Source organism: Equus asinus, chromosome 5 (assembly GCF_041296235.1).
Source record: "Equus asinus isolate D_3611 breed Donkey chromosome 5, EquAss-T2T_v2, whole genome shotgun sequence".
In the NCBI taxonomy this organism is placed as follows: domain Eukaryota; kingdom Metazoa; phylum Chordata; class Mammalia; order Perissodactyla; family Equidae; genus Equus; species Equus asinus.
In genome coordinates, this window is record NC_091794.1 from 111,653,356 (window position 1) to 111,678,429 (window position 25,074).

General features: G+C 61.2%; 1 protein-coding gene across 7 annotated transcripts in view; it reads right to left on the bottom strand.

Annotated features, from left to right (window-relative positions):
• Positions 1-25,074, bottom strand: part of TP73 (tumor protein p73) — a 66,909-nt gene that overhangs the window by 37,068 nt on the left and 4,767 nt on the right. For 3 of the 7 annotated variants that reach the window (XM_044769537.2, XM_014862332.3, XM_070511265.1), the window contains exons 2-3: positions 8,029-8,119; positions 7,463-7,583 (exon numbers count right to left, since the gene is read on the bottom strand). In XM_044769537.2, coding sequence (XP_044625472.2) covers positions 7,463-7,583; positions 8,029-8,119 — 212 coding nt within the window. Of the gene's footprint in view, positions 1-7,462; positions 7,584-8,028; positions 8,120-13,917; positions 14,299-18,705; positions 22,902-25,074 lie in introns of those variants that run through there. The other 4 variants (XM_070511262.1, XM_070511266.1, XM_070511267.1 and 1 more) reach the window with 3 other exon arrangements.

Genomic DNA, 25,074 nt, shown 5'->3' on the forward strand with positions numbered 1-25,074 from the left:
AGGCGTGACCCAAAGCAGCAGATGGAGTCAGAGAACCCAGAGCCAGCCGCTCCAGGCCCTGCTGCCGCCAGCCTTGTCCCTGCCGGTGTGGAGCCCCCAGAAACAGGACGTGGCCCAGAAGGGAGACTCCTGGGGCCCCAGCCATGACAGTGCACCGACAGCCCTCGACACCGCCGGGTCCCTGTGATGGTGGCCCGTCTAGCCCGGGCCTTTTCGAGGGCCACTGCCACCACCTTTGCAGAGGCGTCTGAATTTCCATTCTAATTTAACCATCTTTGGCACAAAGTTGCCCTTGCCAGACTTGGCAGAGGCCAGAATCGCCCGTGGAGGCAGGCAGGGCATCAGTTACACACAAATAAATCCTGAGAAGGTGGACGTGCCGAAGATGCTTCCAAGCACCGCCCCCCTGCCCCCCAATCAGCTGCATCCGCCTCCCAACAAAGGCTTACTAGCGCCCAGGGTGCCGGGAAGGTGTCACCGAGGTCCTCGTCTTCAGCCTGCTCTTGCCACGTCTCCCACCACCTTCGGGCTCCCCGGGGAGCTGAGAGCAGCCGGGTCAGGCAGAGGGAGGCTGGGCCGCTGTCCACCACGGAGCCTGCCGCTGCTCCAGCCACCTGCTCCTCCGGCTAATGGGAAGGGGAGTCTGGGTGGGGCCGGGCAGCCAGATGCTGCCCACCGAGGCACTGGGTGGGGAGCCCCCAGCTCAGGCTCCAGGGACCTTGGCGGGAGCAGCCAGAGGCATGACCTGGCACACGCAGCCAACCAGGGCTGGACTCCCGTGACTCTGCATGGCGGTGGCTGTAGTTCCCAAAGCACAGGCCTCCCTCCCTCGCAATGAGATAATTGAGGAAAAGAGAGGTCTGCGGGGCACATAGCTGTTCAGGAAGGGGGCCTGCAGCGGGGCCCAGGTCGGGAGTTCTGGCCAGAGGCAGTGGCCGAGAGCCTTCCTTGTCCAAGACGCTCGCAGAAGGGAAGGCCTGGGGCAGGGAGCCCCCGCGCCCATCCCGGAGGGTCTGCTGTTCAGCGAGATTCCTGCAGGATGTGGCTGGGCCTTGCACAAAGAGGGCCTGGGGTGGGGCGCCTCTTGGGATGGGCGGGAGGGCTGGACGGAGGGACACGAGAGCCAGCTGGAGAGGAGGGGGGCCTGGGTTTGAACCCCCACCCCCATAGGGCATTGTGGGAAGGTGGGCAAAGTGCCCGACGTCCTGCAGCCGGGTGTCCTGGCCTGTCAAGGGAGGACCTGCTGGAAAAGAGCCCCAGCCGAAGCTCCGGGCATAGGGCCTGGCTCAGGGAGGCTGTGGAAGGCTGGGCGTCTTCTTAATTGAACCAGTTTTATAAATAGCCAAAAGGGGAGGGCAAAGGGAAGAAGAATTTGAGGTGAAAGACACCAGGATGGGCAAAGGGTAACACAAAGGAGAGACCCAGGGATGGGGCCTCAATCCCAAGATGCTTCCCAGGTACATGCCCTGCACACCCCCTCCTGTAGGCGGGGCTGCGAATGTGAGGACATCACCTGTGTAGTCACAGGTTATGAACCAATTGACTTTGAGTTGATCTAAAGGGAGATTATCCAGGTGGGCCTGGCCTAATTAGGTGAGCCCTTCAAAGAGGTCAGGGAGACACCCTCCTGATGGCCTTGAGGAGCAAACTGTCAGGTTGTGGAGGGGCCACGTGGCAGGGGATGGCGGGTGGCCTCTAGGAGCTGAGAACAGTGGGCCCTCGGTGAACCGCCACCAAGAAAGAAGAAATCTCAGTTCTACATCTGCAAGGAACTGAATTCTGCCAAGGAACAGAGCCTGGAAGAGGCCCCTCAGCCTCAGATAAGACTGTGGTCCTGGCCGACACTTTGCCTGCAGCCTGGTGAGACCCTGAGCAGAGGACCCAGTGGAAACATCAGGACTCCTGAGCCACAGGAACCGTGAGATAATAACCGGGAGCTGTTTCAAGTTTGCGGTGACTGGTACATAGGAACGGCTAATTCACCAGGAGAATAGGGAATCAAGCAAAGGCCTTGGGAGGAAGGAGGCCAGGGCTCTGTGGGACCTGGGGCCAGAGATGGCCCAGGGGTGGCCTTGCCCTCCCTCTGGGCTCCAGGGCTCAGGCCTGCAGGACACAAGGCTGGGCCCCAGGAGGAGCTGGCCACACGTGTGCCCCGGTCTGGAAGCTGCCCAGCGGGAGGCAGAATCAGGTAGGCCTCCTCTCAGGAGCCCCGGGGGAAGCACTGAAGGCAGAGGGTCCAGGGCAGAGGGGTCACGCCCCGCCCACACTGTGGGGCCCCCCTGAAGAGGCTCGGGACACCTGGGCCTGAGAGCCTGCACTGTCCCCACCTCATGAGCCTGAGCCAGGCTGGGATGCCCAGCGTGACTGAGAGCCGGGTTCCAACTCTAAAAGTGCCAGAGCGTCCCCCACTTCCTGTGCACTTATCCAAAATCCCGGCCATCTGGGGGACAGGGACGGGGGCGCGGGGGCCTCTGTCCCCAGGAACTGGGCCTTCTCGCTCGGCCCTGCTGCTTCCTCCAGGTGGCCTCCCAGGCAGCCCCACGGGGCCCTGGGCACCTGTTCTTCTAACTAACTTACGGGGATTGCACCTCACAGACCACCTTCCGCAGGACTTGTGGTGGGAGGGACCAGGTGGGACGTTTCTTTTCTCCCACCTGCACAGGAAGGGACGATGCCCCAGAAAGGCACCCGCGATGTGCCAGCTCAGGGCCACACTCCTCACACCCGTCCCGACCATCCATAGGCAGGTGGCTCTGTCCCACCCCACGGAGGCCGTCCTGGGACCTGGTGGCTGGCTGGGGCTCCGCTCTGTCCACCCCAGAGGCCCTGCCCCCTGACGCCTGTGGAGGGAAGGGCTGGTGGGGGCTCACTCCTGGAGGTGGGCGGGCTGGGGGTCCCAGAGCTGACCATGGGACTGAGCCCACTCCCTGCTCCTGAGCTCCACTCCCACCTTCCCAGGGGCTGCAGACCCTCCTTGGAAGGAGGGAGGGTCCTTTCCCTCCCTCTGCCCACCCGTCCCCTCCTGGGGGCTGGCCCCGTTCTCTGATAATTCCTATTCTGGGGAGTGTATATACCATGCCCTCCCTTCTCCTGGCCCTGTGGAGAAATGTCTCCTCCCCAGCCGGAAAGCCTGCCCTAGGTGACCACAGGGGTCTGGAGCCCCAGGTGTCGCCAGCTTCTAACCCCAGGCGTCTGTCCCTCTGTGCAGTTCACTGTGGGCACCTGAGGAGGGGGCGGTGGGGGCGGGAGTGGATCAGCCCCACCTGCCACCCCTGCCTGCTGCAGCCCTCCCACCACCCTCCCCCCCTCCCCCACCCCCGTGGCCCACCTGCCCACCACAGCTGTCGTCAGAGAAAGGCGCCAGCAGAGGCGGGAAAGGGCTCAAGGAGAGAGGGGAGAGGCGCCGGCTGCCAGGACCAGCAGGAAGGTTTCAGACCCTTGCAGGACCAATGGGAGGGAGCCCCACAGACTCCGCAGGGGACACTGGGGAGGCGTGGCGGAGGGAGGAGAGCCGGCCTGGCGACGCCTGCTGTCTCCCCTTTTCTCACATCGTCTCCCCTTTTCTCGCATCGTCAGAGCTGGGAGGGGCTCCCTCGAAAAGCCCTGCCCTCCTCTTGTCACAGGAGACACCCAGACTCAGAGAGGACACCGTGGCCCAAAGCCAGGCCCAGCGCGGGGATGGGAGATGGGCGGGAAGCATTCCTGCCTCTGAGGCATGGTCCCCCTGCCTGCCGTGACACCGCGACCGCTCGTGATGGAGGGCTGCATCCTGTCCACGCTCCTCCCGGACAGCGGACAGCGGGGGCCTCCAGGGCCAGGGGAGACGTCCTGAGGCCAGTGACCGGCAGGCTTCTCTCAGCTCTCCTCTTGCAGGAGGTAGGGGGCCTATTTTAGAGGTCCTGTGTGTGTGTGAGACCCCAGGGGTCTGCAGGGACCACCAGAACCCAGGCTACCACCCAGTGCGAGAGCTCCACCCGCAGGACCCCCAGGGTGGGCCTGGGGCGTCAGGTCCTTCCTTGACCCCCCTGTTCCAGTCCCTGAGGGAACAGCTTTCTTAAACTGGAGCCCCACAACAGTAACGGGAGCGGGGGGTGCCCAGAGCCTGGGGGTGGGGGACAGGCACCCATCAGCAGAGAAAGAGCCGGCCAGGGCGAGCACCGAACACAGTGGGCACCTGCAGGAGAGTGCGCGATGGGGGGCACCTGTGTGCCAGCCTTGATACCCGGGCCTGCATCCTGAGTCAGGCCCACAGGGCTGGTGGATCCTGAGAACATTCGACTCCACAACTGCTTTCTTGACCGAGGCCGGACCTGGGAACCTGGAGCCCACTGCCCCCGAGCCTGAGGCTCTCCCTGAGTGACGTGGACGTGCCAGTGGCCATGGGGGTGGAGGACGAGGCACTCAGAAGCCCCCCGGCATCACCACCAAGCCGGGCCCAGGTCCCCACCCTCAGCAGTACAGCCTCCTCCAGGGGCTGCCTCCTGGCCGGAGGGGCGCCCAGCTCAGCTCTGGGAGCCTCCGTGCCTGCACCCCGAGCTCCAGGCCTCGACTCAGTGGGCAGAGGCCCTTGTGCAAGGCAGCTGGGCACTGGGGCTCTGCAGCCAGCTGCCCGAGATGTTCTCTGAGCCTCTGTCTCTGGCCCTGGGCTCTGTCCACCTGCGTGAGGGTTAGGGGTGGCCTACGGGCAAGCTCACCGCATGGTGCCCAGCCAGGGGGCCCAGTCCCCCTACCCCCCCGCCGAGACCAGCGTGGTTCCAGGGAATTCCCACCTCCGAGAACTGAGCTTTGCACTCAGGTATTTCATGCATGACTTTTACTAGGAGGCGGGTTGTTACCTGACAGATTCAGCTCTCTTGTTGTCTGCAGACGTGGGAGGATCCACCCTCATTACCCCACGGCTGGTGAGAGACGTGTACCCCCATCCCCAGCCCAGACACACTCAGCACTGGGCATCCTCCCAGTGGGAGCCCATTGCACCCTGCAGGAACCTGGGACTGGACCCTCTGCCTCCCGGCGCCCAGGACCCACTCTGGACCCTGGGTCTGTGGGGTCTCCGAGGCCCTCAGCCCTGGGGGGTGGGGGTAAGTAAGCTGGGCAGTGGCTTCCGGAACTCCAAAGACAGACCTCTTAGAGACGGTACTCAGGGGTCCTCTCCCTGGAGCCTGGAGGCAGCTCCGGACCCTCCACAGAGAGTTTGTGAGAGCCTGAGACAATTAAATTTTTGGTGGTAATGTAAACGCCTGACATGAAGCTTTTGGTCATCCGGGTGTCCATTTCACAGGTATCCATCTCAACAAACATGTTGCCAGCTGGATGACACAGCTACTAGCAAAACAACCAGATAGGGAGCCAGGCCGCCCGCCCCACGAGGTTCCCCTCTAGCAAGCGCTGGGCGACCCAGATAACTGACGGCTCCAGCGACTCTGCTTTTCCCTCCGAGATTTAGTTTCCCTCTTATGTTTTAAATCCACCAATAAAGATGAACCCGAGAAACCCTAGGCCCCCTACCCCGACCCCAACAGAGCCAGAACCCCAGGTCCGTGTGTGCACTCTCTCTCTCTACCCGCGACCTCGCTGTGTGGCCCCAGGTGTGCCACGTGCCCCCAGGACCTGTGAGTAAAAACCTCGTTCCTCAAAGTTCCCCGCTGGCTGGGTGTTGCTGGGCGTCCTGCAACCACAATAAGAACCACAAGGGCCGGTCGGGATGCAGCGCGGCTCCTGCAGGTAGTCTGGGCCCCGGTGAGGCATTCCCAGCCAACAGCATCACTGTCATAGGCTGAGACCAACTCAGGACAGTGGGGGACACTGAAGTCCAGGAGGGGGGCCTGAAAGGTGAGAGGTTGGGACTGATGGCCCCTGGGGAGCAGTTGGCAGAACAGAGAACATTCTAAAGGGAGAGGATGACACTGTCCAGCCCTGTCCCAGCACCTGCCTCAGTTTCCCCACCTGTAAAGTGGGGATATTACAGGTGCTAAATGCAGGCGGACTGTGTCCACTGTGACAGTCTCCTGAGCAGAGGCAGGAGGCCGGGGCCAGGCAGTCTGATGCCTCAGATCCAGTCTCAGGGGCTCCTCAGAGGAGCGGACATCACGGGGAGCTCACTGCCCACCAGACCCTCACCCCACTCCGGGCTGTGACTGCACAAGCAGATGCTCTCCCCTAGTCCCCCATGGGCTGGCGGGTCCTGCACCAGCCCAGCATCCGAGATGGAGACCGAACGGAGGAGACGGAGACCCTCCTGCCTCCCCTCAACCCCGCTTCACCTGGCTCATTCACAGACTCGAGCCCCACGGGCCCACAATTCTCTGGATGCTCAAGGTGCCTCAGACAGGTGGGTGCTGGGTGAGGGCTCCAACTTCTGGAGGGAGTGCTGTAGGGAGGGGGCCGGGCTCAGTGCCCTCTTGGCCTCCAGAGTTGCCAGCACCATCACCCCCGGCCCCCCAGCCCCCGGCCTGGAGACGAGATGCTCTCAGCCCGGTGCAGGGGGAGGCCAGCAGCCGGCACAGCCGCTGAGCCGAGAGCCAGCAAAGCCAGTGCCCCGACGGGACCGCCATTTCCGACATGTCCCCTCACGTGCCTAGCGAAGTTCCCTCCAGGAGCCCCACCTGAGGGAGCCCTGGGCAGCAAGTCTCATAGGAGGGACCGAGCAGCCCGGGGGTCCGGCAGGGGGTGTCCCAAGGAGGTGACGGCAGGGTGGGGGCGCTGAGGACAGCAGGCATTGCTGGGTCCTCACACCCCCTTCTTGTGTCCCACCTGCCACCCGCCTCCTGGCACACCAGGACCTGGCAATAGTTGTCCAGAGAGAAAGGCCAGGACACAGCTGCCACCCAGTTACCACAGCCCTGCCTTCTTGCCAAGAGGAATGTCCAGTGTGTCAGGACCTGAGACCCCACAGGGCTGGCAGGGTGTCGGGGGCCTCAATTGCCCCTGCATGCCCCCATCCAGTCCCCTCCTTCTGGGAACAGCATCTTGATCTTCCTTTGGGGCCGTCTTCCGCATGACTCAGTCCCTGTGGTGCACAGAGCCCACTCCACTCCATTCCATCCTGACCCTGTTCCAGGGGACCCAGGCTGATCAGAGGCTCAGAGATGGGCACATGACCACATTCAGACCAATGAGGGGTCCAGCCCCACTGGGAGGGAGGTGCTGGTGGAGCCTTTACCCTTCACCACAAAAGGAGAGGGTGCCTAAGACAAAGCCACCATGGGGAAAAGACAGAGAGGCAGCCACTGGAACACCTAGATCCAGCCATGCCTAAAGGCCTTCCTATACCTGGATCCAGAGATGCCTGAATCCACGAGCCGATACATTTTCTACTTTGCAATTTGAAATGTCCAGACAAAACCCACAGAGGAAGCTGTACATCTGAGACCCTGTTTCTGCTTCTGTGGAGTCCCAAGACAGGACAGTCCACATTTACTGCCTCCACCCTGAGTCCTCCGCAAACGGCAGCCCCACTTACCATGACAGATGTGGTCATGCCCTGCAGGTGGAAGACATCCATGCTGGCCTCTGTGCCACCCACCACCTCACGGCTCCCCCGGCTCGACTGGGGAAGGTCAAAGTAGGTGCTGTCTGGCTCCCTGGGAAGAGGGGACAGAGCCGTCAGCCCCAGGCTGCCCTGGCCCAGAGCTCGGGGTGGGGCCATGGCTCCTGTGGGGGCCTACCTCTCCTGCCCCCAAGGAGTCCTTGGGTCCTTTGTCTCCTCTGCCCCTTCCTGCTGACCCTCAGCTCCCACATCCTCCCGCCTCCCCCTCCTCCTCTGCTGGATTCTCCAGGGCTGGGTGAGCACCAGGGAGTTGTGGCCACACATGGGCTCTGGCCCCTGGACCTGTCCTGGGCCCTGGCCCTCTGGAAGGCTGGCCAGTGGAAACAGCTCAGACTTTGGGCCCCGGGTCCCCAGGGGAAGGCCCAAGGCAGCAGCTCCCCCTGCCTACCCCTCTCGCCTACCCCTGCCCCTGAGCTGGGCAGGTGAGGTGGCCGAGGCTAGCCCAAGGCCAGCCTGGGCTGCTCAGAGGAAATACTCACAGAGAGCTCCAGAGGTGCTCGAACGTGGCCCCCTCGTCGGTGGCGGTGGACTGGGACATCTTCCCCACACCCGGCCCGGCGGCAGCTGGCTCTGCCAGGAGGAAAGGGCAACATGAGTGCTTTGGGAAGGGGTGCTCCGTGCTCCTCCAGCATCCCGGGGGGCGGGCAGGGCCGACCCCCGATGACCATGTGGGGACATCCCGGAGCACCGGCAGGCGCTCGCCCTTCATGCGCCCCCTCATTTCATCCTGCCGGTTCCCAGGCGGGAAACTGAGGCCCTGGTGGGTGGGCAGGAGCAGGCCTTGCAGACGGCAAGCCTGGCTTCTGATCCAGGCTCGGGGGCAGTGACCAGGCCGTCCCACCGTGGAGGGAGGGCCAGGGAGACCACTGCCCCATGCAGGCGGAGGTGACGTCTCCCCTGGGCCCGCCTCCGCGTCCTTGGCGCAAGGCTGTGGGAATCAGCTTGGCCACCGCCTGGCAGTGCCCAAGCGGGCAGGCCTGGACCTGCCCACGGCTGTCGGGGAGGGAGGGCGCGCCCGCAATCTGTCGCTTTGTTTCTCCCCAGGCAGGCCGGCACTGACAGAGGCCTGTGACACTCTCCCGGGGCCGCCACGTGCCATGCCGCCCATCCCTGGAGCAGTGGCTCGAGCCGGGAGGGCCACCGCAGGAGCTGGGCAGGGTATGGGCGAAGGGAGGCCCAAGGGCAAAGGTGGGGCCAAGCGAGGATGGCCTGAGACAAGCAGCTTAGAAAGCACTCACCACAAACCAATTCTCTTGCAGGCTCATAGACCACTCCACTCACTTTTCAGAAGACTGAGGCTCAGAGAGGTTAAGTGACCTGCTGGGGTCACACAGCGCAGCTACAAGTGCAGGAATGACTAAATGGTTTTCTCAGAATTGGAAATTAACTTAGTTGCTGCCACCCCAACACAATCCACAAGGGTTCTAACAAGGCGCTGGCCAGTGTTCACTTGCATACCTCCTGTGCTAGGGAGGTCACTCCCATCATGGGCTGGGCTGTGCAAAACCCAGTGGAGCCGAGTGTTGGGCATGGAGCTGGCCACTTGGTAATTCAGAATGGGGTGAACTTGGTAAGAAGCAGAATAGCACGGGCTGCCTGGCTGGGCAGACACCTGTCCTCACGCGTTCCCCATGGCTGGTTCTTTTTGGGTGAGCAGGCGTCAGTCAGGGCCGCTTATTGGGGTGGTCAGGGTGTGCCAACACGAGACTCAATAGGCCGGGCCGTTTAATCCACCCCCTTCATTTTGCTGATGGACTATCTAAGTCCAGAGATGGAAAACAACCTGGCTAACATCATACAGCAAGTGAATGACAAGATCCTGTCTCTTTCGTGGCAGCACCATTCACAATAGCCAAAAGGTGGGAACGGCCCAAAGGTGCACCAGGGAACAATGGACACACACATCGTAGTCAGCCCATGCAACAGAATACGAAGGAATGAAGCGCTGACCACCACCCAGCATTTGAGGAGACAGTCAGCACCGGGAATCTCCCGGGGGGCTGAGGGCCCGATGCCCCCTCTCCTCCCCGGTTCCCGCAGGGCCTCCCACAGGAACAGCTGGGAGGTGGGAGGCGAGGGCCTCAATTAGCGCCTCCCGCTTCCACATACTCCCCTGCTTCCCCCGGGCTGCTGGTCTCAGAGGCCCTGCACCCCGCCAGGCTGGCTGTGGCTCGGGGAGAGGCCTGCAGGGCCGGCCCTCTGGGGAAGCAGAGAGAGGGAGCAGGGGTCCCCCCTGGCGCTCACCGCCAGAACGGGCAGACGGAGACGCCTCAGCCTCCCTGGAAGGCAGTAAGTGCAGCGCACAAAGCTAGGTGACACAGAGTCCCCGGGGCCCTGGCGAGGGCAGGGAGGATGGGCGGGCTGGGGCCACCAAACTCCAAGGCCATCAGCAGGTCCTGCTACTTCTGCCCCCAAATACACCGCCAAACCCGGGGCTCCTGGTCCACTGCTCACCCACCACCTGGCGCCCGGCCCAGGCTCTCCCTGCCTCTACCCTGGCCCCGCAGGACCTCAGACCTGTCACCTCCCAGGCTAAAGCCCCAGCAGGCCGTGCCCCAAGCTCGGGGGAAGCCCCAGCTGCCTGACTGTGGCCTCCAGGCCCTGGGCTGGAGACCACCCCCGCCCCCTCGGCCCCCAGGGGCTCCTCCAGCCCCAAACCTCTACACCATGCTCCTCGCTCCTCCCTCCTCGCTCCTCGCTCCTCGGCTGCAGACACGTCCCCTTGCCCCAGGCCCCGAAGGCCCCTTCCCAGAGGCCGTCCCGGCATCCAGCCTACAACCTGTCCCACTTTCTCCTACCTCCTATGGCTCTCCAACAACACCTTGCTCATTATCTGCCCCTGAGAATCATCTCCCCCAGACTCTAAGGAGAGAGACGGAGAGACAGAGAGAGAAGTAGACAGAGACAGAGACAGAGACAGCAGGCGCTCGCCCGACCGCACCCCGCTGGCCCCAGCTGAGGCGGGCTCAGTGCAAGTGCTCAGCACGCGGGGTCGGTGCAGGAACGTGGACAGGCGCCCCTCCGTGCAGGGCCCGCAGGCAGCTCGTCAGTGAATTGCGGCTCTGACCAAGTGCTGAACCTGGGCATCAGCCGTACGTTTAAGGGGACATCACTTTTCACTCCCGTTTGTCTTCTTACGTCACACCCGTCCTTCCCACGGAACCTCAAACTAAGAAAGGCGTCCCTTCCTGTCTGAGCATCCCTGCCCGTCCCACGGCCACACTCAGCCACGCACACGGACGGCCACGCACACATACCTAGCTGCGACCACCAGGAGCAGCTCCGGGTGCCGCAGGGGGAGGCAGGCCTGCATGGGGCCGGGAAGGGGCTTCCTCTGGGCAAGGACATGCGCCTCCCAAGCTCACCCCCAGACTTCGGCAGCAGGTCTCCAGCTGCAGAAACACCAGTCAGATGGGTATTCCAGGGCCCCACCCTGAGGGGCTCCATTTTGGGGACCCAGGCATCTGCATCTTTAACCAGCATCCGGGGAGGACTCACCATGAGGTGCACCCCTGGGGGGCGCAGAGCATCACACAGACTGACCTCGCCCACCACGTGGGGCCCCTTCAGCTGCCCACCTGAGGACGGCCATCAGCCTCCACTAGTGGCTTCCACTCAGGTCCTTCATGAGCAAAACAAGGGTCCAGAAAGCCGCCTAGAGGGTACTGTGGGACTTGAACCAGGAAGCCACGCACTGCGGGATTCCAGCTTCCCTGGGAAACTCTCAAGAGCTGGTTGCACCGAACCCAGGTCCCCCAAAGCCACGAGTCACGAGTGACAGAGCAGCAGACCTGGTCCCTGCAGGCATCAGGGAGCACCTGCCAGCTTAGCAGGAGCTCGGGGCATGAGGAAGAGGAAATGCTGATGTTCACCAAAGACGGTGCTGTGCAGAGACTCAGCCCCTCATCCGGACCCCTGGGGCCCCATGGGTCCTCTTCCCTCCAGGGCAGGGACATCACCCATCAGCTGCATTTTGGCCAAGGATTACAGAGGCGACACAAAAAGGAACTCCAAAACCACCTTCTGTAAATTCTATCCAATTTCCCCAACGAGCTGCATTTTAAATTTGGACCCATGTTCGCAATGGAAAGGAGGCTCTCTGAAAAAAGGAATTTCCCCAAATATTTGTGACTCAGGAGGGACAGAGAGGGCCCCGGTGCTGGCAGCTGGGCCTGGGATGGGGTCTGCAGCCCAACAGGCCCTCCCCGCCCGCAGTGCCCCGGGGCCCAGGACCCGCAGAGCTCAGGCTGGGGGCGGGCGAGCGGTACAGCTCCGAGCCCTCGGCCCAAGCTCCCTTGAGGGAGACTCAACTCTACGCCTCACTGACTTCTCGGTGTGACTCACGGGTTCCACCCAACGGTTTCCAGGTGGGGCCATGGGCCACATCTGCCGACATTTTCAATTGTTACTGCTGATGGGGGATGGGACGCTGCTCAACATCCTATGATGCACTGCAGCCCCTACAGCAGAGAACGTTCTAGACCAGAGGTCGAATGCCGCAGGGGACCTCTGAGCTGTGCTGCTTCTTCAGGCTGGTGCTGGTGCTGGCCGAGCCCCGGGCAGGGCCTCCTGGCTCTCACACCACTGGTCACGTATCAACCACCAGCCCAGGTCGGGGATGAGCAGGTGGCTCAGAGGCCTGGGGAACTCACCCCAAGATACCAAGGGTCCTGGCTGGGACCTGACCCTGCGTGGTCCCCTCTGCTCTAGGCCGGTGGGAGTCAAAGGCCCTGAGGGACCTGAAGCTCATCCTTCATGCGCTCCGCCCAACCCTCCGCCGACCTTGTCTTCCAGGGCTTCCAGCCTCCCCTGGACCCCCTGCGCTGTCCTGTGTCCTCTCTGTCCCCCTGTACCCCAGCTGGGAGCTGCCTCTGTGCTCAGCCTGCCCCCCGTCCCCACCTTCTCCTTCCAGGCCCGCCCAGACTCGGCCTGCTCTAGGCGGTCATCGGCCCACCTGACCCCGAGTCAGGGCTCCCCCTCATCCTGCCACATCACCTGGCAGGCGGCAGAGCACAGACCCTCCAGCTGTGTGGCCTGCATGGACAGCCCTGTTGGTCGGGCAGGATTGCAGCGCCCTCCTGTCCCCTGGCCCCTCCGCCCGCCCCTGCCCAGAGCTCCAAAACCAGTTCCCGTAAATTGAGGTCCCTGTGTGCCCCCAGAAGTGGCACCTGGTCTGTGGGGACAGCCCCTCCCACCTGCCAGGGCCCTGGTCACAGGGGCTCCTACTGCCCCCCACAGAGCCCCTAGGCAGGGCGACGACATTTGGCCTGAGCGCAGGGACGGACAACGTGGAGAGCACACCCAACTTTGGGACACTGGCTTTCCTTCAGTTCAGCAAAGAAAAGACCCAAGACCTCCACGTGCCACCCCACACCCCAGTGATCCGTCTCCATTATTCTTAGTCACACGGCGGTTGTGCCAGTGGTTCCCTTCCCACCGTTTATTCTACTTTTTATTTCAGGAAAGCTGGATGGGCTGAAACCTGACATGAAGGCTAAACCCAGACCATTGTAGGCCGGATGCCCAGGCCTCCCGGGCCCCTTCCAACCACCCCCGAGGTGCCGTCTCCAGGGGACTGCAGGATGGCCCAGTGCCCAGAAGTCCCCCTACCTGGGCAGAAGTGTCAGGCGGCCGTCACACGGCTGTCACACGGGGGGGAAGGGAAGCAGGCAGCCCAGCTAGAAAATGGCGTTCCTCCGAGGGCTGGCCACCGCCCAGCCCGATTCCAGCAGGACACCCAGAGCCCAGCCTTCCAGGGCCCTCAGTAAGGAGAGGCCTCTGCTGGCCCAGCCACCCCCAGAACAGGGGCCGCTCTCGCCCGGCAGGGTGGGGCCGGCCAGGGGTCCCACCTGGAATGAAGGCCAGGACACAGGCTCCTCAGGGAGCGAGGGCCGTGGCCATCTTCGCCCACCCCTCCCGCTGGCGGCCTGGACCACGTGGCCACAGGAGCGCTGGGCCGCCCTCTGTCCCCGCTCGCCAAGCAGGGTGGGGTGGGGCGGGGTGAGGTCAGGACAAGACCCTCAGCCAGGGCCGGCCAGCACTGCGCCCTGGACCTCTTGCAGAAAGAGCAGGTCCTGCAGGGCCTGGCAAGGAGGGCCCAGCTAAGAGCCTTATGTCACCTGGGGATGGCTCCCTGCTCCCCCTCGGCCCTGCTCCAGCGAGACCAAGCACTGCACTCAGGGACGAATTTAGCCTCCCCACCCTGGGGCAGGGTGCACTTGTGAAATATGAAAACAGCTGGAGGTGCCCGATTAAGCTGCCCTCTCTCCCTCCTGGGCCAGGGCCTGTCGGCAGGCGGTGGGGCAGACTCTGGGTGCGGCCCCAGGAATCCCCCAGCCCCGCTGCTTCTAGCCCCAGCAGCCTCTTACCCTGTACTCCAGCCCCCTTCACAGCCACCGGCCTCCGCCTCGGCACACGGGGCCTTCCCACAGCCAGGCCAGGGACGGGGTGGCCTCCCTCAGCGCCCGGGCCCCATCTGGAGCACTGCGAGGGTGCCAGCAGTTTCTGTTTGAATCTAAAGGTTGGCTTAGCACCCACGTGAGGCAGGGAGACCGGTGGCAGCCCTGAGGCCACGTGGGCTTCACGCACTTCTGGAAGCAAAAAACGTTAACCGAGCTTCACAGTGCGGCAGGGCCTGGGGTTCCCACAGGTCTCTGCTGGGAGAGGGTTGCCGCAGACCGGCTCCTGGTAGAGCAGCACGCGGGCAGCCACCGGGAACAAAGAGACACCGAAGCCTTGCCACCCCCGTGACGGCCAGTGAGGAGCATGGCTCACGTGGAAACGTTCGCAGAGCAGTTATGTCACCCCACCAAGGGCACACAGCTGGTCGGGCGGTGAGTCAAACCCAGCAGTCAGGCTCCGGCGTCCTTGCTCCTAACCCCAGCTTGTCCTCCCACAGGCGAGCAAAGGAGGCGCCCCAGCCTGCATTCCCACCCGCATGGCCAACCACGCCCCTGGCTGGGAAGTCCCTTGCCCCTCTCTTTCTTCGAGGCCCTACCCACATCCGGGGCCCACTCTGCCGTCCGCTGACCTGCCCACAGTCTTCCTCCCCCCGCCCCAGTATGCAGGTCATGCCAATACACACGGTGCCTGTCCCTCGGTTTCCTGCTCTGCCCTGCTCAGCACACGCCTGGGCCCCTCTGCTGCTCTGCAGCTGTGTGACCCTGGACAGGGGGCTTGCCCGTTCTGAGCCTGTTTCCCACGATGCATGGAAAAAGCAAAAGCCCTGAGCAGGGCGTGGATACAGGCACATAGTAGGAGCTCCATCAGCAGGAGAGGGTCGCATGCTTGACGTTCTTAGCATCAGGTGGGAGCATGGAGGAAGAATCAACCCGGCCTGGTCCCAAGGCGGGCGGAGGGCAGGGCAGACGGCAGAGAGGTCGGGTCTGGTCGCTGCCCTGTCCCTGTTCATTTGCAGAGGCCTCCCCATCACTGGCCTCCTCAGGAACGAGGCACCTTCAAAATGAGTAGAACCAACACCCCATTGCAGTGGAAACCCAGTGCGCCATCCGGGAGCCGGCCAAGGTGGGCGGTAGATAACCCGCCGCCGGAGGCGAAATAACTTACACCTGCTCGGGCTCCAGAGGCTGACACTAGGAGGGGAGGTCGAGCGGAAGAGAGGTCCTGACCCAAGCCCCTGCCGCAGGGTGGGAGATGGGGCCTGGAGGAAATGGGGAGCAGGTGAGTTCAAGGGGGAGTCAGAGGCATGAGGGGCCTGAGGGGGTAAACTTCCTCTAAGAAGGGGGCAGTGGGGGGGGGCAGGGGCGTAATGCTGGTGTGTGTGGGGGTCCTAGGCCCAGGAAGGGGACAGAGCAGGGACAGGTCAAGGGTGGCTGACACTACACCCCTGAGCTGGAGATGTGACATGCCATGAGCCCCCTGTACCATGGCGGGGCGTTTCCACAGCAGAACCAGCCACCTGTTGGAGGAGGGGGTGGAGCCCCCAGCTGGGGGGTGGGAGCAGAGGTGTGGGTGTTGGTGACGCAGGTTCAGACCAGCATGGGGGACAGGAAGGGGACCCACCCGGGAGGAGGGGCGGCTACAGGGCTGGGAGTCTCTTGAGGCTGGAGACAAAGAGAAGCTTGTGGTCAGAGTGGCTACTGAGTTTGAGCCTCCTGCTCGGGTGCATGTCGGGTGAGGGCTGAGGAGTGGATGGCAGCTTGGTCAACCTGGACTCCTCTGTCACACTGCCCACATCCAACCCCACCCTCCACATCTATCTAGAACCCTGTGCTCCCAACGCAGGGCCACGCGGGTCCCAGGCCCCTCAGGTCCCCCTACGTGACTGCAGCAGCCTCTTTGCTGGTCCCCCTGCTTCTGCTTCGCTTGATGTTCCCAACACAGCGAGGGACATAGGTGGGACCATGTCCCCCATCCCTCTGGACCCTTCGGCTCTTATCTCAGCCAGAACTGAGTCAGAGGAGTTTTTCTGGCCCGGGAAGCCCCCAGGGCCCGCTCGCTCTCCACATCTCCCGCCTCTCCGGCAGTTTGTGACTCTCCAGCCTTACTGGCACTCCGCTGAAGGAGCGCCAAGCTGGCCTCGGGGCCGTGCGTGCCGGACTGCCCTCCCACCAGACCCTGCCGGGCTCACTCCTGTACTGCTCGACTAAAACCTGCCCCCATGCCGCGTTCCTCTGCAGAGCACTGCCCCTCCAGTGGGCTCTCTGGGAACAAGGCACATGCAGAACAAGTGGGACCAACACCATGTGTTTAGGGGACTGGCACGGGCCCAGGCAGGGCAGATAGCTGCCCTCACTGGAGGAGCCACGACCTCAGGGACCACCTGGAAGGGGACTGCCATGGAGCCTCACGTGACCAGATGCCACCCCTCGCCCGCCAGGCTGCCAGGCACCCCTGCTCTTTCTGTCCGTCTCCTCCAATCCTGCCTCCCAGGCCCCCTTCTGTCCCAAGGCCTCATGCTGGACATGTCACTCCTTCTACATGCCAGCGCGCCATGGTTGGAGGTGCCTGCTCGGTCCTCCGGAATCTTCTCTCCCCCTAGACAAGTTCTTGTGCTCCTTCAAGCATGCCCTGGACGGTTGTTCCCAAACACTCTGTGCCAGCCCCAGCCTGGAATCCTCTGCAGTGATTGCTCTCAATCCTCAAATCAACCCCAGGAGGAAGGCACTGCCGGGTCTCTACTCTCTAGATGTCCTTACAGAAGCACAGAGAGGGCGGGCCACTTGTCTGGGGCCACACAGCTCGAAAGTACCAAGGCTGGGTTTCAGTCTACTCTGGTTGGGTTCCACCTAACCCTTTCCCACGAGGCAGCCCCATCCTCTGGGAAGCCCCTTCCCCTGGGGGACAGACAAGCAAACCAGGCTTCACCCCCGAGTTTGAAGGGCACCCTAAAAGGGTATGGGCCAGGGTCAGTCCAAGAGTACTTGAAGGCCCATGGCGGTTTGTCATTAGTGGGTCTCACAAGCTGATGGAGAGCTTGGGGGACGAGGGGTGGGGGGGCACCAATGGAGTGGAGCTCAGCTGAGGAAGGCCCTGGACAGCTCTTCAGGTCAGGAGGGGACAGGAATAGCGCTGGAGAGTGGACAGGGCCCCCCGAGGTTTCGACCACAGGAAGGCCCATGACCTGAGCCTGTGGGCTGAGGGCAGGGAGGAGCGGTTCGGCTCCTGGAAGGTCACAGTGGGATTTTTGTGGGGAAGGTCACCCTCTGGTGAACCCAGAGGCCGGAGGTCAGTGAGGCAGGCCTTGGGGGTCAGGTGAGGTCGGGTCCATGGGCCAAAGGGATGGAGCTGGGGATGCAGGAGAGCCAGGAAGGGATGAGGACGTGCATCCTGCCCTGGGACCCCCTTGCAAGCCAACTCACGCTAGTTAATGCACTTTCGACTTCAGGCGCCTTCAGCCACAGACCAGCCGTGTGCACATTTGGGGGCCTCCATCCTCCCGTCTGAAGATCAGGGGTGGTGACTCCTCCCACCAGGGTGGATCTGTATGAAAGCATCTAGCAGGCTCCCTGGGTGTCTCAGGGGCACACAGTGTGGCTTCCTGTGTAACTGCTGGGACCACACACACATCTGCGAGTTAGGCATCGCTCGGTGAGTCCTCGCCCCTCCGCTCTCCTCGGGCTCCCTGAGGGCCGCATCTTGACCAGCATCACAAGGGGAGGAGAGCCGGTCACTCAGGTTCCCCACTCACCCTCTCACCACCACCAACGGCATGCACACACGCACACTCCTGCACACGTGCGTGCATCATACATGCACACAGTGTGCTCATACGTGCATACTCCTACACGTGTGTGCATGCATGCACACAGTACACTCCTACACGCACGTGTGCAATGCACACTCCTGCACATGTGCGTGCACCATACATGCACACAGTGTGCTCATACGTGCATACTCCTACACGTGTGTGCATGCATGCACACAGTACACTCCTACACGCACGTGTGCAACGCACACTCCTGCACATGTGCACTCACACATGCACACATACACAAGCACACACACTCTGACCTCATCACAGTGAATCGCCCACTCCAAGCCCTTCCCTCAAGTTTGAGGCAACCCTGAGGATTCCCTGGCCTCAGGGGTCCAGCCACATAAGCCGAAGCAGTGGCAGGTGGCCCAGGCAGAGGAGCTGGACTCCAGCTGCCCAGGTCTCAGTGATGTCTTGGAGGCAGCCTGCTGAGTGCCAGGGCAGGTTCCGGGAAAGCTGGCGGGTTGTGGGCTGGCCCCCAGCCAGGCAAGCCCCTGGAAGTGCCGGCCGGGGCAGGGCCGTGGCAGCTGCGCTGCTCCATGCCTCCTTGGCAGGAAGTGGAGAGTTCCCAGCGGTCCAAGGGATGGAGATGGCAGCACTGGAGTGGCTTCTGCCCCTGCCCAGTCTGACCCCCTGCCCCGGGGCCATGCTAGTCACCCCGCCGGCTGGCACTCCAGAGTGCCCCGCAGCAGCAGCTCCATCCTCCCACCAGGGGAACCCAGACCGGGACCCCAGCACAGCCTCCTCTCACTGGCCTGGCCACCAGCCCACCTGACTGTGCCCCTGCCCCCAGCACACCCCGTGCCCAGGCGCCCGAGAGGAGGCAGTGGGGAGGGAGCTCTGCACCTGGGGTGGCCCTGAGGAGCCGATGCACAGAGGGCAGTGACAGGACCGTGCGCTTGAGCCTGAAAGCTGAGGGCCAGGCTGAACCTGAGCCTACCTCAGGGTCGGTGCGGAGGGGAGGCAGCTGGGAGGCCCTCCGCTTGTGGCTCCGCAGGCTGGTGGTGGCCGCGGTGGCAGCAGCGTCCGGTCTCCTAGGCGATGACATTGGAGCCGCGGAAGCAGCAGCGTAGCGGCTTGAAGCCTGGGGCAGGCCGGGGCGGAGCGTGGCTGGGAGCCCTGGTGCTGGTGGGCCCAGCCTGCGCTCAGTCTGAGCCGGGCCCTCCGCACACTGACTCGCACAGGTCCCCGCTCACAGGGAGCCAGAGCAGGAGGCGGGGAGCCGGGATTGGTGCCCCTGTCTCCACCTGTGTTCGCACGCTTCTCTTGCACTCCTCATTGTAGAAATGTCCACACACACACAGAAGTAGAGAAAACGGGGCAATGAACCCACGAATCTGTTGCCCGGCCTCAACATCAGTCTGCCCTCTGGCTGTAGCAAATTCTACAGATTATATAATTTCACGTGCCGTATGTGAGCAGGTGTTCCTAACAGAAAAGAACCCATCTTCTGCAACATTAGGTCCAATCAAGAAATTGCTGATAGTCAATTGTTTTTGGTCTAACACACACACACACACACACACACACACACACACACACACACACGGAGCAAGTTCAGATAATCCTATGAAATCTGCAGCCATAATACCACCTGCGGAGTTTCCAGGCCCCTGTTTTAACTGCTGGTCAGAAGGACTTTGAGGAGGGCCCTCCAGATTTGGGAGACGAGTCTGTGTCAGCGTGCACTGTCCCTTCCTTCCCCCAGCATGGCAGCTGCACTGAGAGCTCCGCGTGGACACGGCGAAAGGGACATTGCAGATGGAATTAAGGATCTGGAGATGGGAGCATCCCGGCTTATCCACAGGCACCCTCAGAGAGGGAGGCAGGAGGTCAGGGAGGAGAGAGGTGCGGTGCTGCTGGCTTTGCAGAGGGAGGATGGGGCCACAAGCCAAGGAATGAGGCCCCTCCAGAAGCCGGAAAAGGCAAGAAATGGATTCTCCCCTGGAGCGTGCAGACGGAGCAGCCCCGCCAGCACCTGGACTTCACTCTGGTGAGTGTCACTTCAGCCATCCGGCCTCCAGAGCTATAAGAAAATAAATCTATGTTGTTTTAAGCCACTAAATCAGTGGTGATTTGTTACAGCAGCGATAGAAAACTAATGCAGTGCACACAACACAAGTTTGGGAAACACCATTTGCGGTGGTTCCAACCTCTCCTGGGAGCGATTGAGAAGAAACCCTTGGGAAGCGAGATGCTTTGCAGGATGACATCCCCCACCGGATGCTGCCATCACTGGAGCTGAACCCCTCGCCCCTCAGGGATGTCACACACACACACGCTTCTGAGGGATGCTGGCAGGGACATCTGGCGCTTGCCCCTCGACTCCCTGGGGCAGGCAGGGCGAGGCCAGCGTCTGGGCCGGTCACCTGGGGAAAGTGGCTCTCGCTCTGTGGCTGTGAAAGTGTCAAGAAGCAGCTTTGGGGTCCCCGACTCCCAGGGAAAGCAGACCTGTCTCTGCAGGGCAGCCCGTGTCTGTGTGTGGTCCGTGTGTGCGTGCGTGGAATGAGGCTGCACCAGTGTGGGGGGGTGTTGGTGGGGGATGGCAGGTGCACATGCACCTGTATGGTGTGCATGAAGGTGACAATGCACACATGCAGGTGTGAGGCGTTATGACTGCACAGTGAGTGTGCGGTGCTGGGAGGTAAGTGTTTCCTCACCCTTGGAAAAGAGGCAAAGAAGGCAGTGGGATGCTGTGGGTGCCCCCGCCCCCACCCTGGCACTGCCAAGCCATCCTCAGGCAGCTGTGGCTGCAGCAGGCAGGTCCGGGGACCCGAGCCTCTGGGAGGTGGTCCCCCATTGAAGCCAGGTGACTCTGGGAGGGGTCCCCACTGCCCATTCCCAAGCTTAGATGGACGCAGCTCACCATCCTGGGCTCCTGTGGGGGTGACCCCCTGGCAGCTCCCCCTCCCCCACAGAGAGAGGAAAGGCCTGAGCTCAGGGAGGCTGGTGTCTGGGTTTCGAAGCTGGGATGGTGGAGACACAGCCCCAAACTTCCCCAGCACAGCCTCTGACAACCTGTCAGAGACAAAAGGTGGGCGGGTGGCCCTTGACTGATGATGGCAGCCAGACCTCTGGCCAAAGAGCAGTTGACACAAAAAAGGGCCAGCAGCTCTGGGTGGGGCATTCACCGTAAGACACGGTTAGAAAGCTTCTGAAGACACGCTTGCCCGGGTTTGAACTGGGAGGCCCAGGTGTGAGCCACAAGGCGAGGCCTCTGCTTGTCTCCATCAGGATGAGAGCTGAATGGCCGACCACGCAGACACGAGCCTTGTCCTAGTTTCCTGTCACTGCTGTAACAGAGGACCGCGTGGCAGCTGAAAAACACAACTTCGTTCTCTTACAGTTCCGGAGGTCAGAAGTCCGAAATGAGTCTTGCGGGGCTGAATTCAAGGTGTTGGCAGGCTTGTTCCTTCTAGAGGCTCTGGGACGACATCGACTCCCTTGCCTTTTCTAGCATCTGGAGGCCACCACATTCCTCGGCTGGCAGCCCCTTGTCCCATCTACAAAGCGCACGGCTCCGCCCCTGCGTCCACCTCAGGTCTCTCTGACTCCGACCCTCCTGCCTCCCTCTTATAAGGACCTTTGTGATGACATTGGGCCCACCAGCCACTCCAGGATCATCGCTCTGTCAAGGTCCTTGACTGAATCACAGTCCTTTTCACCATGTGAAATAAGACAGCCATAGGCTCTGGGGATGAGGATGTGGATGCCTTTGGGGAGCCATTATTTTGCCTTCTCTAAATGTCCTTCATTCAAAGACACGTCTGTGAGCTCTCTGTGCAGGGGTTCAGCTAAAGCCGCTCTGGGCCTCTAAGCAGAAACCCCTGCTTCACACTGGTGCGCAGATTGTGCGATGAACGGTCAACACTTAGTCATCTCGGAGGCTGATGGGCTTCCTGGGGCAGCCCCAGTCCTGCTCAGTCAACCAGGGAACACGCCTCTCAGAGGTCAGAGGTCAGCCTGGCTTACAGCCAAGGGCAGGTGAGGTGGGCAGGTGGGGAAGGGCCACAGAGGGGACAGTTAAGACATCCTCGCATCCGATCTTTCATTGGTGGATTATCCTTCCTTGCCTTTGCTCCCTCCATCTTCAGTATTTACCAGTAGCCTCTCCTTGCACAACGACAAGTTCCCAAAAACACGTTTGGAAGTCAAACAGCAGACACATCTCAGGGAACACACAGCGAATGTTTTATACCTAAGGAATGGCTTACTATGCACCAGGCCACCATTTTAAGCATTTTACATAGATTAATCATCCAATGATCACATCAACTCCAGGAGAAAAACTATTATCTCCATTTTGCAGATGAGGAAACTGAGGCACAGAGAGAATAAGTCACTTATCCTAAAAGCCCAGAAAACCAGTCTTTCTGTACAATTGGGGCTGACTCCTCTCGGGGGCACGCAAGGCTCTTCATGGTCCTCATTCCAGTGAGGGTAAATATCCGTGTGTGTTGTTGCAGAAACAAGGATGAGCTTGATGGTGGGTGTTTCTGTCAGACCCCTTGGTGGTGTATAAAATATAGGATTCAGGTACTGTGTTACTTTTCTAAAATAAAATTTTTTTAAAATCTGAATTCTGAAACATCAGGAGCCCAGGGGTATGGGATAGGGGGTGGTGGACCATAAGGTAGGGCAAAGCACGTCCCCTTTGAGAGGCACCATGGACTCTTTGTAAGTCCTGATGAGCCCCATGGTCCAGCTCCAGGAGAGCGGGATGCGGGCAGTGGGGCCGCTCCCTGGGACCCCCGTGTGCAGAGCTCTCTGCCTTCCAGCACCTTCTCCTCACAGCAAGGTGTTGTTTTCCCCTGATCTTACAAAAGCCAAGCTTGGAAAGACCACGCAGATAAGTGGCAGATCTGGGGTGGCCTGGAGCCCACTTCTGGCTGATTCTCAAGTCGACCACCCTACCGCGGCGACTTCTGCGACCTTCTCCCTCCGAGGATTCTCGTCAACGAAACGCCATCGAACGGCACAAAAGTCAAAGTGTGCAAAAAGGTTCCGAGAGGGCAAAGCAGGTCTTGCTCCCACCCGGGCCATCCCCAGACCTCGGCTCCCGTCCCCAGGGTACAGCTGCCATCACGTCGATTGAGAAGGGGATTTGTCGGGAGGTAAGGAAACGGAGGAGTTTGACTACAACAGAGAAAAGAAAGAAGAAGTCGGTGACCTCAGGTTCTGTTGCTCACTCAAAATGACACTGGGTCAGATTGTCTCGAAACTCTGAACAAACAGCCTGCCAGGATTACGAACGATTTACACACATTCAGCGCACACCAAGTCGGTCTCGTTTCAAAATGCGTTTTCCGAAAATTACTTAGCCTGCACGTTTTACTCTAGCGAACTGCCTCTTTCTATTATCCCAATACTTTTAAAAACCACGTCAACCAGATGAAGATTCGGTGGTGTTCTTGGAATTATCTTGACCTCAATCTTCCAATTGTCAATTTTGCTATTTTTATCAGAATTCATTATTTTCATATTAATCCAATTAGCATCCTGTTTACCAATACCTCATTTTTTAATTTGCAGCTTCACTCTAAAAGCTCAGGGAAACTTTCACAACTTGATTTCTCCTCCCTCATTACTGCCAAGTAATTAGTCAAGGAGCGTCTCTGATCAAAAATTAAGAACCCAGAAGCAAGTTGGAGCATGCCTTACTCCGAAAGAAAAAAATTGACAGGAGACTCTTAATTACGAGGGTTTTGTCGGTAGTCATCGACTGACTGCGGGAAGCAGAGAATGTGAAAGTAAAAAGGAGATCGAGAAGGGTTTGATCAGCGCATCCCGATCGCAGCTCCTGAAATACCTGGGAGTTCCTGCTCGGATTTGCATACTAAAGACTAGCAGCCCTGGGTCTGTAATTCTGGGAACTGACTCCGAATTTGCATTGCGCATAGTGCAAACGACTGACCGAGGAGCTCAGAGAGACTGGCAGCCTGGTGACCGGGGGGCAATTTGATTTGTTTAGTCCACCTCTCCCTCTGGTAGCCCCGAGGGCACCCATGGGGGGCTGCTGCGTGAGACCCCTCCCCGGGGCCGCCAGAGACTCTTCAAGCCACCACACCCCCACATCACTTCGCAGGAAGGCAGGACCCTCACTGGAACTCGGGCTGCCCTTCTCATCCCCACACTGGCTTGTGCCCCCGACAGCCCCAAGGAGCCAAGAAGTGCCCGAGGGCGCAGGAACAGCCTCTGTCTGGCAGGTGGGTACCGCCCAGGCGAGCCCCACGAGGCCAGGAGGCTGCAAAAGAGAAACCCCTGAGTCTTGCTCCCGTGTTTCAGCCCAATGGAGAAAACGTAGCTCAGAAGTCACCTCTAACATTCCAGGAAATCGGGCGGGAGGGCTGGGGGTATCTTCCCTGCCCACTTTGAAGGACCCACTGCAACCCAGGCATCGCTGCCCCCAGGAGAAGCCACCTACCCAATTAGCCAGAGCCTCCCCCAAGTGCCAGCCCCCAGGGCCTGGCACTCAGAGCAGCAGGTGAACAATTAGAGGCCCCTGCCCCCTCCCCACAGGCACCCAGGGCCTCAGGGAGTGATTCGCCAGCTGGCGCTGGGCAGGGACACATCGGGACGGGTCCCTCCCCCAAGCAGCCACCCTGAGCAGGATCACAAAGGAGAGACGCCTGGGCTGCCCAGGTCACCCTGCCTGGCCCTGCCTGCTCGGGGCCCCTGCACCCTGGCTGTCGGGAGGGCAGGATGGGTGACGTCCAGGTGCTCGTACCTGCCTGTTGGAGAGGAATGGGCTGCACCAGCCTTTCCTGGGCACCTTGCGTCTGCCCTCGAGGGTTCTCAGGTGCATCCCCACGGGCCACTCAGAGGGAGCTCACGGGCATGGGTTCTACAACATAGGAGGCAGACGGGTGGGCCCACAACTCCCTCCGTAAGGATGAAGAGCCTGGGACTTGCCAAGGCTGTGGAGGAGCCAGGATCTGGACCACCAGCCCAGGGCCCTGCCTGCTGTGCGCTCTGCCCCGGTGTGCCGGGCGCGGGCAGCCAGACTGATGCCTGCCTCTGATCTTAGTCACATTGTCTGAACTTTCTGGCTTGGGTGCCCACCTCTAAGTGGGGGTAAACACCCAGAAGCACTGATCTGTAAGCAGGTACATCAGAGGCGGCACGTACGAATGTCTACTGTCATCGTAATAACTCATGCTTGCACCCAAAACACAGAGGGGAGAACAGAAGGGGCGGGGAGCTGGGAGCACCAGGACCGCGCTGCTCTTGCTGCGAAGCCCCCACGCCTGCACCCTCCCAGGTCTATCCTGGGGCAACTCCGCTGCTTCCATCCTAGGGCTTGCTCTTT